This window comes from Diabrotica virgifera, chromosome 1 (genome assembly GCF_917563875.1).
Source record: "Diabrotica virgifera virgifera chromosome 1, PGI_DIABVI_V3a".
NCBI lineage: Eukaryota > Metazoa > Arthropoda > Insecta > Coleoptera > Chrysomelidae > Diabrotica > Diabrotica virgifera.
In genome coordinates, this window is record NC_065443.1 from 315,524,950 (window position 1) to 315,537,891 (window position 12,942).

General features: G+C 31.7%; 1 protein-coding gene across 5 annotated transcripts in view; it reads right to left on the reverse strand.

The window, feature by feature from the left end:
* Nucleotides 1–12,164, reverse strand: part of LOC126879236 (BAG family molecular chaperone regulator 2) — a 29,262-nt gene extending 17,098 nt beyond the window's left edge. Inside the window, exons 1-3 of one of the 5 annotated variants that reach the window (XM_050642288.1) lie at nt 11,875–12,164; nt 3,826–4,050; nt 3,309–3,529 (exon numbers count right to left, since the gene is read on the reverse strand). In XM_050642288.1, coding sequence (XP_050498245.1) covers nt 3,309–3,529; nt 3,826–4,050; nt 11,875–11,908 — 480 coding nt within the window. In that variant the 5' untranslated portion in view covers nt 11,909–12,164. Of the gene's footprint in view, nt 1–3,308; nt 3,536–3,825; nt 4,051–11,095; nt 11,532–11,874 lie in introns of those variants that run through there. The other 4 variants (XM_050642287.1, XM_050642289.1, XM_050642290.1 and 1 more) reach the window with 4 other exon arrangements.
* Between the last annotated feature and the right edge of the window lie 778 nt (nt 12,165–12,942).

Consider the following 12,942-nt stretch of genomic DNA (forward strand, 5'->3'; position numbering starts at 1 on the left):
TGTGATTCCTCAACTTCTTGGTTTATAACAAACTAATCGACATCCGGATCAACTGTTACCCAAAAAATATGTGTTCTACAGGTCAGAATACATAAAAAAAACTTGGGTAAGTCCATCTGAATACAGGAGGCCGTTGTACCCCCCCCTGGCGACAGGACTATGTTCTACAATGCTTGTATTCGGTCAGTCGTGGACTATGGGTGTTGGATATATGGATCAGCAAGCAATACGAACTTAAAATTTTTAGATCGGATACAATACAGATGCTTGAGAATATGTTTAAGTGCAATGGTATCCACTCCAATAAACGTTATGCTAACAGAGTGTAATGAAATCCCATTAAATTTACGTAGACAATTTTTAGCTCAAAAATACTGCATAAAGCTAAGAAACACTGAGTCAGACCTTTTAACAAATCTGGCTTTATTAAACATGGAAAACTTAACTAGTAAATATTGGAGAATAAAAAATTCACCACCACTAACAGATGCATTCATTGAAACCAGGAATTATACAGATTTACACAAGAGTAAATTATTACCAATTTATAAATTTCCGTATAAAACTTTGATAAAAAACCCAGAATCATAATTCCTAAATATACAGAATCAAATCATTTAAATAATATTTTAGTAAAATCTATACTGAGCGACTTTGTGGATTACACAGTAATTTATACAGACGGTTCTAAAAATCAAACAGGAGTAGGATGTGCTATGTATGTGCAAAATACCCATCAACATAATAATTACAAATTATCTAGTATTAGTAGTATTTTTACAGCTGAGATTATAGCCATCGAGAAAGCTCTAGAATGGATCAAAGAGAATAATATTGAAAAAGCTGTGATAATAACAGACTCCAGATCTGCAATATATGCAATTGAAAATACTGATTTTAGTTCATACAAATCAAAAATTTTATGTAATATAAAAAATAATTTGTCTAAAGTGGAAGTAGTATTTATATGGGCAAAAGGGCATGCCAGTATACTGGGTAATGAGAAAGTGGATAAGTTGGCCAAAGATGCAATAAAAAAAGGTGAGATACTAACTCACATCTTATCGACAGATGCAATAAATGACGTCAAAGTTAGAATAAATAAAATATGGAAAAAAGAATGGAAAAATATTACAAGTATGTCAAAAAATTTATATTTTTCTTTACATCAAGAACTTCCTCCGCCACCTGAATACATATTTAAATATAACCTGCCAAAGCAAGATATTTCTACTATCGTCAGATTAAAAACTCGACACGGGAAATATGAGGCACCTCTGCACAAATTAGGAATAATTAATTCATCAGTATGTTTTTGTGATAATGTTTCGATTAGAGATTTAAACCATATTTTCTTGGAATGCAAAATTAACGAGAGATATATAAATCAATTATATTACAATTTACGACAAACACAAGTTCATTTTCCAATTAGTATAGAATATCTACTAAGTTGTCATAAAATGGAAATATTTAAATTACTCATAAACTACTTGAAAGAAACAAATATAATCATTTAAGTGAAATACGTATAAATATAACAAAACTAATAAATTGAGGTAAAAATAAAATAAAAATCTGTGGCTAACGGACTCGCATCCAAGCCATTTTTTCACACACATAGAAAACCAGAATAAAAACAAAATATACTAGTTGAAAAGGGAGACATAGTAATGGATACAGAAAACAAATTGATGGTATGGACAAACTATATAGAACAGCTGTTTAACTACAACCGAGACACAATAGATAACGAATATTTCGTTGAAGAGACTGGACCAGAAATAACAGAAAGTGAAGTAAAACACACCATTAAAAAACTGAAAACTGGGAAAGCTGTAGGACCGGACGAAATACCGATAGAAATATTGCAACTTATAGCCGACTGCAATATACATGTAATTTTCGAATTATTTAATATCATTTACAGAACAGGTATATTACCTAAAGAATGGCTTCTATCAACATTAGTGACTATACCGAAAATGAGAAACGCCAGACAATGTTGCGAACACCGTACACCGATCAGTCTAATTTGTCACATACTCAGAGTGTTTCTAAAGATTATTCATCGTAGAATATACAAAAAGTTAGAATAAGACATTGGACAAACTCAGTTCGGATTTAGAAATGCTCAAGGAACCAGAGAAGCATTATTTGCAGTAAATGTACTAATACAGAGATGTTTAGATGTAAACCAGGACATCTATGTCTGCTTCCTAGATTATAACAAGGCATTCGATACGGTGAAACATAATACGTTATTAAACTACTGAGAACAAATAACATCGACACACGGGATATAAGAATAATAAATAATCTGTATTATGAACAAGAAGCTGTCATAAGAATAAATAATTTAAACACCAATAAAATAAAAATCAAAAGAGGCGTTAGACAGGGCTGTGTCTTGTCGCCATCACTGTTTAATGCATACTCAGAAGATATATTCAAAAAAGCATTAGAAGATGAAGTAGCAGGCATAAAAATAAATGGCCTACCCATATGTGAAATTAGATACGCCGATGACACAATACTAATAGCAGAAACTATTACAGATCTACAAAGAATTTTAGATAAGGTTGTTGCAACGAGTGAAGAATTTGGTCTGTCACTAAACATAAAGAAAATGAAATTCATGGTTATATCAAAGAAAAATATTAGAAACATCAATCTACACGTAAATAATAAAACGATAGAACGAGTTCAGAATTATAACTATTTAGGGACAAACATTAGTGAAACAAACGATTATACCAAAGAAATCCGAATTAGAATAGAAAAGGCTAGAAGTGCATTCACTAATATGAAACAAATATTATGTAGTATATGTATTTTCTGTTCTTTTGTATGGTGTAAAGACATGGACTCTCAATAAACAATGCCTCAATAGATTGGAAGCATTTGAGATGTGGACGTATCGAAGAATGCTGAGAATCTCCTGGACAGACAGAATAATCAATAAGGAAGTACCTACTAAGGAGAATACAGAACAGCAGGGAGATACTGGATTCCATCAAAATAAGAAAACTTCAATACTTGGGTCATATAACACGTGGTGACAGATATGAACTCCTAAAATTAATTATGCAGGGAACGATTCAAGGAAGGCGCAGCATAGGTAGGAGAAAAATGTCCTGGCTGAGAAATCTCAGAGAATGGTTTGGATGAAGCTCAACTGAACTCTTTCGGGCTGTAGTATCAAAAGTGAGAATAGCAATGATGATTGCCAAACTTCGTCGCAGAGATGGCACGTAAAGAAGAAGTGGATAAAGTTAAAGTTGAATTAACCAAATAAATATACTCACTTGAACAACACTAGCAGAACAGGCATTCATATAACTTTCACATTTAGATCTGGCTAATTCAGGGTCAGATTTCAGCCCCATGACGAGTCCATCAATCAAACGGTTAACTTGGAAGAGGGCTTCTTCTTGTAGTTTATCTCTGTGGGTATGTACTTTGACTTCTACAGTTAGGCATCGGTTCATGACTCGATCAGCGTAGCGGGTTACATCGTCCCTGTCATCTGTGTCAATAAATAAACGTAATAATATTAACATGTTTAAAAAAACTATTTAAGGACGTCATGTTTATATTAAGAGTCCAAGGATTGTCAACAATTATTTTTTTTTATTTTTGCTGCTACATTTTTAAAATAAGCAACTGAAAATATTCGTATCACATTAATCTATAGACACTTGAGGCAAAACTACTCTCAATTTATTATTTGATACATAACTTCTCTCAAAACTTCAAGATAACACAATTACTTTGATTTTAAAAGTTGTTTTTCTTTTATCAAAGATCGGAATAAATACTTACTATGTTCAAGACTATACATAAGATCAGCATTTAGAACGGAATCAAGAGTGCACAAAAGAGCATCTTTATCCTCTTCTATTTGACTAGCATTTTTCCTCAATTTCTCAACGTGGCTCTCCAGTAGATCCAGCATTTCTAGAATCCTCTCCTTTGGAGGTTTTGAACTTAGTACATGATCTTCATCTATTTTTGGTAATGTTTGCAAGACTACTGAGGTGGGTAAACCTATAAGACACCAATTAATTAAGAATTTATAAATATTATTACGGTTCCATATGTCTCATAAATAAAACAGAAAATATTAAGACAAAAATCAAATCACTGACCAACAAAAATCGCAATACCCTGTATACGCTCTGAGCTTCGCTGGTGTCGCCCCTAGCGGCTACTAATTCAACTTTCACCGGTAATTTTTAAATTTATTATTTAATTGTTATCGCTTAATATTTACAACGCAAAAAAGTAATTAAATTGTAATCGATTTTTTTAAGATTTTGCTAATCATTTTGACGTTCTTTTGATAAAATACGAATTTCTTACTTCGGATACTTTCACAATTATCATGTAGATGGCGCTAAGATTAATAGATTAATTTATAATTACATATTACAGAACATTGAAAAAACTTAAATTCAGTATTTAAAACATAAGTATTAGGTCTGGATCCCGCGTATGAAAAAAAAGTTGATTAATAGCAAGCTGGAAATTTGTTAATAGCTTAAGGGTGTCTAGTCGAATAAACTTTGATATATGGGAACACTGAAACAGGGGCAGTTTTAATTGTGGAACAGGTTAAAAATATGGAACGGTCACAGCACGAAAACGGCACATTTATTTTGTCCGACAGAACAGACTTAAACTCTCCGAACAGAGATTAAACTGTCATGAAAAAATCAGACTGCTATTTATTACCTGTCATAATTCCTGTCATTTGACATATTCTACATGTTCCACTCATTAAAACGCCCATTTGGTGATAAATAGCAGTCTGATTTTTGCATGAGAGTTTAATCTCTGTTCGAAGAGTTTAAGTCTGTTCTGTCGGACAAAATAAATGTGCCGTTTTCGTGCTGTGACCGTTCCAAATTTTTAACCTGTTCCACAATTAAAACTGCCCCTGTTCCAGTGTTCACACATATCAAAGTTTATTTGACTAGACACCCTTAAGCTATTAACAAATTTTCAGCTTGCTATTAATCAACTTTTTTTTCATACGCGGGATCCAGACCTATATATTTAAGGTAAAAATATATACCACAGCTTTGACCAACTAATATTTTTTATAATTAATGTTTATAATTTTAATTTTAAATTAATCACTTTGACATTTATGTCAAATTTCCGGTAAAGGTTTACAGACTTGTCACTACTGGCGCTCGCGAATTTGTAAATATCCCCTCTACGTACGAGCTCACAGCGTATATTGTACTATTACGTCTTAGATATAGAAAGTGTTTTTCGGAATATGGGAATCGCATTCGGGTAAAGACATTGCCAGAAAAAAAGAAACATATTGGTTTTTCTACCGGCTAGTTAGATAAACAAATTTTGTAATCCTTTTTCCTGACAAATTGAAAATGTTAATTCGTCTTTAGTAAGAATGACTTACGGAGTTTGATAGTAGAAAGTTTGGTTTTTTGTGAGGACAGGAAAATTTGTTTGTATGGTGGTACGTTCTGATTGGTTGAAAAAAAAAAGAGAGAGGGATGTTTAAGCATTGGATGGAGCTTTGCCACGGGAAGAATCATTATTTTGATTTGAATACCTGGAGGAGAACACTACAGTTTTGCCGGAGACGACGCCGACGGTGCTAATTGGCCAAGTTTTACAAAAAGGTATACAGGGTGTTGGTAAAGAACGGGCCATAACTTAACCTTAGATTCCTGAGCTTAAAATTGGTCGATTTAAGCTAACTTACCTTAGTACAAAAGTTGATAATAACTGAAATACAGGGTGTCAAAGTTAAACTTTTATTTTATTTATTTTTGAATATTTCCTGACAGGCATGGGACAACAACACGAAATTACATTTTAGTAGGGTGTACAGTACCAGCACCACTTACCAAATTTTGTGTTGTTATCCCATGCTTATCAGGAAATATTCAAAAATAAAAGTTTAACTTTGACACCCTGTATTTCGGTTATTATCAACTTTTGTAATGAGGTAAGTTAGCTTAAATCCATAAGGAAAAACTTCCTGTAACTGGCTGTATACCATTAGTTCTGTCTTTTAATGTAGCCCTTTATTGGGGTTTTAAATAAATATACCTTTTACACAGAAGATTTTCTTCAATTTTTAGCTTAAATCGACCTATTTTAACCACAGGAATCTGAGGTTAAACTTTCCAACTGTGGTAGCAGACAGAAGAAATTGAAGAAATAACTGACATGCTGTAAGTAATAAACACATGTATAGTTTTTACCATGTCGATTAGTTGAGATATCCTTGTGACTGGAGAGAAGGAGTTGTTCATGTAGTTGAGATTTGGAGCAGAGGAGTTAGCAGGAGTATTTGGAGAAACTGAAAAGTACGAGCAAGGTGGACAAGTCACAATCCAAGGAGAGTGAGGTGAAGTCGGCAATTTTGAGGACAAAAGGTTAGTTTTGTCATTTTAGTAAACAGAGACTATTAATCACAACCACCTAGTAAAATTAGAGTTATTCGTTTTTGTTGGTTTTTTTTATTGAGAATTAAAATAAATTATAATTTATATTGAATCACTAAAATTAAGAAATCTTTGATTTGGATATAAGTTTAATTTGATAATTTTGGGTGTATGATTTAATGGATGTTTGAATTTCTTATTATTTTGATCATTGTATATGGTATAGGTTTATTTGATATTTTTTTACTTTTAATATTTTATTGATTTTAAAATATAACATATCACTAAGTCAGGGGAGTAATGTGTAGTGTGTGTGTTGAGTAAGTGTCTTGTTACTTTGCAAAGACAATGACGTCGACTTTGCAAAGTAACAAGACACTTACTCAACACACACACTACACATTACTCCCCTGACTTAGTGATAAGTTATACAATTACGTGGCTAAAGGTTCTAGTTCTAAACCAAAGCCAGAATCAGACAAAAAAAAATATATATATAACATGTTTTGTAATTTCATAATATTGCTGTAAATTTATTTTCCTATTGTCTGTCCCTTTCCTCAAAGGCAACTAATAGCAAAAAAATACTTTGAAGCCACGTTTAGTTTTAATTAGTGAAAGAGCCCTGAGATATCATATTTATTTGTTTAAAAAAATAAGTACAAGTAGGGAGAAGTTTAAAATAAATATTATAAACACACATTTGGGCAAATGACGACAATATATATTGCAATAAACTTTAATTTGAAACATTTACTTCTTTTCCCCTGTGTACACAAAAAGTGAGTCCACCTTCAATTTAAAAACTATCTGGCAATCACAGGACAAATAGTTGTAGCAGTGCAGTTTTCACAGACAGAAACCAGATGTTGGTCTTAAAGCAAATCCAGACAAGAACTAGTGAATTTAATTTAGACACATGTGATCTTTTCATTGATTTTGAGCGTGGATAACATCAATCAAAGATATTGTAAAAAAACCTAGAACAAACTTACAGATACAATCCAAGTTAGAAAATAGCCTTAAGACAAGAAAATGTATTGTCCCATATTCTCTTAAACATCACATTATACCGAAAATTTTCAGAGTCAGGAGTCAATGTTAGAGGAGCAATCACAGCAAAAAGTATACAAATACGAGCATTTGCAGATAATTTCAATGTCATAGCCAGAAGTAGATTTATTTATTTGTTAGAATCAGTATTTGAAAATATAGAACTAAATTGTTTGAAGAATGTAAATTAATACATACGACTAAAAGGAAGAAAAAGAAAGTCTTGGAACAGACCACCTGAAAGTTATACCAACTTATATAGAAGATTTAGAAATGGCTTTGCTAACAATTTTTTCATCTACACATTTTTGTGACACGTTATTCTTAGAATTAAATAATATTAAGAAAAACAAACCGAATTGGTTAACAGGGTACCCCGTCAAAATAGCCTGTCGAAAAAGCTCCGACAAAATAGCCCCGATATAATATCCCGCACACAAAATAGCTCCGACAAAATAGCCTGCAGACAAAATACCCGCGCAATAATAGCTCGCCCACAAAAAAGCTCCCTTCAGAATTCATCATGAAAAAATACCTTAAAAATACATTTTCTCGGAAATGGTAATTATCCTCTATTCAGATGTTTACCTTAACCACATTAAATAAAAATGGTCTTTTCAGATACTCGAACCCTGTCTTCTGTTTCGATTGAATGTGATCTGCTTTTCGATTGGAAGTATTTAATTTAAGCGAAAATGAATGTTTATTTGTGATATAAACATTTTTGTCTGATTTCTGACAGCAGTAAAATGTATTTTGAATTAAATTAATTACATGCATTCTTCTTTTTTTGTCAAATAATTTAAATTAAAAAAAGTTTTGGACACATATAAAGATAATTATGTAAATGTTTATATTACTGAATAGAGAATTAAATAAACTTTCAAATGAGCTATCACACTACCCTTATTCTCATTTAGACCTATCATTGAATGTCATCACGCTCAGATGGATGAGTCACTAGTATGACATATATACCAAAATATCGTAATTTAAAAATAAAAAATCGACCTGTTTTAGGATTTTTCCCGTAACATCGCGGGTTTACGAAATAACAAACTTATTCCTTTCTTTTGCACCATACTGTATGTCTCAATTGCCGATATGAATGAGTCAGATTAAATTAAATTATTAGAAGAATTTTTTTACTAAGCAACAACATTTTTGTTTCATTTATTAATATTTTGTATTTTGACAACGACGTCCAAAGTGAAAGTGGAAACGTTAATAAAATAAGTTTTTAAAAGTTAAAAGGTAAAACTTTTTATTGGGGGTGTTGTCGCCGGGGCTTATTTGTGTGTGATCTATTTTGTTTAGGGGCTATTTTGTCGAGGATATTTTGAAAGGGGCTTTTGAAATTCGCAAATATTATACAGATATCCCTACTTTTTCTGTCTTTACATGGCAAATTGCGTGTAGTAAAATTCACACTGGTATGGATATGTAAACATTTATTATTATAATGTCATTCTACTTGACAATGTCATCATTAATTTAAAGAGATGGCTTTTGAATGTTCTTGGATAACTGTTATTTTTATAATTGCAAATTATTAATTCAGTTAATAAATGTGATAATTTTATCACTAACTATGTATTCAGTGATTGTAACAATTTATATGTACAACAAAAACTAATACTCAATTGAGAAAATAGGAAAAGCGTTTAAGTTATTTTTTAATAATACATTGTTACTATGGAATGCTTACAATTTTGAACATCTTTAACAACAAAATACTTGGATCACAGAATATATTATCCTAATGTATTCTCTGCTTGGATCTTCCACAAATAATACACAATAAATAACTTTTTATTAAGTTCACGTCTTAAATCAATTATTTATCAAATACACTATATATCAATATTATTTAATCAACAACTCAAAATATTCCTGATGTCATGTCAAATATTTAAAATTGTCACTGATTGTCACTGTCTGACTGACAGTATGCTGACAATATTCTATTCGACTGAGTGCGTTGTATGACAAAGGTAGAATTGGAAATATTACCACAGACATTGTGTTCATTTTTTTCGAATCCTGAAAAAACTAATAATTTATAAAATACTAAAATTAAAATCAAACTATAGCCTCATGTTTTCTCAACATTTTATTTTTTGATGCATTAGCTTACATTAAACCATAAAAAGTTAGGTACTTTAACAACTAGCCATGTTTTTCATCAAAACTTTAAGGGGTAATTAAAAGTATGGCAAACTTTAAGGGGTAATTCTGCATGAAAAAATAATGACAGTTTGCTTTATAAACGGTATGTCAGCAAATGCTTCGTTTCCGAGATAGAGCGTGTTCAAATTTTTCTTACAAACTGACGATTAATTTATTGCTTTAAAACCGGTTGAGATATGCAAATGAAGTTTGGTGGGTTTTAAGACATAGTGATTGCTTATTTTTTGACATACAATAAAGAATTTAATACTCGCCATTGGCGAGCATACAGGTAATATGATGTCTCATATTACCTGTATGCGCGCCAATGGTGAATATTTAATTCTTACTTATATGTCAAAAAATGTACAATAACTACTTCTTAAAACCCACCAAATTTCATTTGCATATCTCAACCGGTTTTAAAGCAATAAATTAATAAATCGTCAGTTTGTAAGAAAAATTTCAACACGCTCTATCTCGCAAACTAAGCATTTGCGGACATATGTTTAGAAAGCAAACTGTCATTATTTTTTCATGTAGAATTACACCTTGAAGTTTGCCATACTTATTTAAAAACACCCTGTATTAATGAGAAATATGGCTAATTGTTAAAGTACCTAATTTTTTTATGGTCCAACATAAGCGAATGAATCAAAAAACAGAATGTAGAGAAAACATGAGGCTATAATTGGGTTTTAATTTAAGTATTTTATAAATGCTAGAATATTCCACAGGGTGATGCGAAGTTTGAGAAAAAAACATAGTTTCATTGGTACACCCGGTATACAATGAAAATTTACCTGTTTAAAAACAATATTATTACAGCGATATTGTTAAAGAATAAGGCTATAACATATTAAAAAATCACTTTAATCGGACAACAGGTTTAGGAAATTCGAGACATCAAAAATGACCCATTTTTAAGGTGTGTCCGGTTAATTTTGCACCCCAATGTACTATAAGTTTTTTTCATATAAAATCCAAAATATTGTAGAAATTATTTATTAAACAATTGTATAGTTTTTGTAAGAATTTCCATACCTAATTAATTTAAACATTTTTTCAAAGCCATTAACAGGTAAACTACCATGAGAAGCATGCACAGGCAATTTGATCCTACAGCCTCAAGAATCCACAATTGATTCTCGCTTGTATGTAAATATATAGGATAAAAATATTTGCAGCTGGAAGGAATTTTTTTGCAGTCTAAGTGATAAAATACTTCAGGAACCATGTTTTTATTGAAATAAATACCAAACACTGAACTACACATAAGCAGATATAATATTCTATAAGGATTGGAAACTATACTATTTAAAAAAAATACACTTAGTGGAAAATTTTGTCTTTAGAGAGGATGAATCGGCACTATTTCAAATGGGTATAAAATATTCAATATTTTGCAACCACATACACACTCATATCCAAACATAACTTACGAGCAAGAGCAATTTGACCCTTGAGCTCAGGTCAGCATAAAGTGCTACTACGATGGCAGCAGTAGCAGTACTTATGTATGTTCTAAGTGCTATTAAATTTTATTTGGTATGTTAATCCATTCGCAGCCTATTGAAAAGGATGGAACTCGGCTAGGAGCCACTATGTTGAACCGCACCTGACTGAAATAAGCATTTCACTCGCTGGAGCATGAACAGCACCTGACTGAAGTAACCATATCACATGCTGGTGCCTGATCGGCAGCGAATGGGTTAAGTTCTTAAGATAACCATATCCCTATGATTACTGTTTCCCTTCTTTTTCCATTTACTTTTTGTTGTTTGAGGTTATATACCTTTCTACAAAAGTAAATAATGTTAAGAATCTTCCAAGTTGTCTGGCACTTGCTGGATAATGACAAAAGGTAGTTAACATTTGTATTTTTAAATACCTGGTGCCTAATTTTCAGCGTCATATCTTTAGAGCGGTCAACGCTCCTAGTACTTGGAACTAATTCTAAAACATGACACTAACAGACAAATTAACACACCTGCTGTTTTTTATGTATTTAAATATATGCTCTATACTTTAGGCAATAATACACATATTACGATAATAAAGAAAAACTTATAAACAGGCATATTTCCACATTACACTTGATACAATTAAAATGTACTCTTCACATAATTGAAAACAATTTGATTATCATGTTAAGGCTTTGCCGACTTCTTGTTTTGGTTGGTGTACAACAAAGAATTGAAAAATATATATAGGTACATACCACCTGAATTACCTGGGGTCGGATCAACATCCATATCGCCGTAATTAGCCAGTTTTACTTTTCTAAAACGGAGTTTTTGTCTAAAAGTTGTAACTTTTTCAAAATCTATAATTCTAATCTGTCAAAATTCAGGAGCAAAAAACATATAACATGCATAGGGATTACGTACACTCGATACGCATCGTATCCGCCATGTTTTCCCGTAAGGCGCTATGGGAAAACATGGCGGATACGATGCGTATCGAGTGTACGTAATCCGGGCCCAGTAACAGTAACCAGTACAAAGTACAAGAATGACATTGACAGTGACACTTAGAAGAGAAGCGTCGTTGTCTTTGATAGGGCTTTTCATCGATTGTCATTTGTTTCGAGCTTCTGTCATGTGTCACATAATATTAATATAACTACGTCATACGTCTTTGGTTTCTATCATTGGATATACCAATAACGTATGACGTAGATATATTTAGTGACACATGACAGAAGCTCGAAACAAATGACTGTGAATGAAAAGCCCTATTCTTGATTCGTCCAAGATCATTCGAGAAAGTGGAAACTTCCATGGAAACTTCCTAATCATCGATTCAATTAGTTCAAATAAAATTTTTGTATTATAATATTATATAAATATTCTAATAAAATAAAATGCATACTGAGACTGAGAAACAAAGTGAAAATATATAAACAAATTATAACAACAGACAATAATTTTTAATATCAGAATAAGAGTCGTAATTTGTGTTGCATATATCTGGCGTAGCTAAAGTGCAATTTTAGTTTTTAAGGGTGTATGCGCAAAATTTCGCCTAGGACATGCATTCATTGATTTTTGTCGAATTCTGAGAAAACTAATAAGTATCTTTGAAAAATTTAAACGCAGAATGAAATATTTAGGACCGAAAGTACCTTAGAATAGCCAAAAAGTTTATAGTTATAATTTTACATAATTGTTTTGCTTTTGTATTGATTTGGCACTCTTATAATATATTTTTCTTCACCCGTGTTGAGCTGCCCCCCCCCCCACTTGCAAAAATCAAAAAACAAATAGCCCTGATTTATGAGCTATTT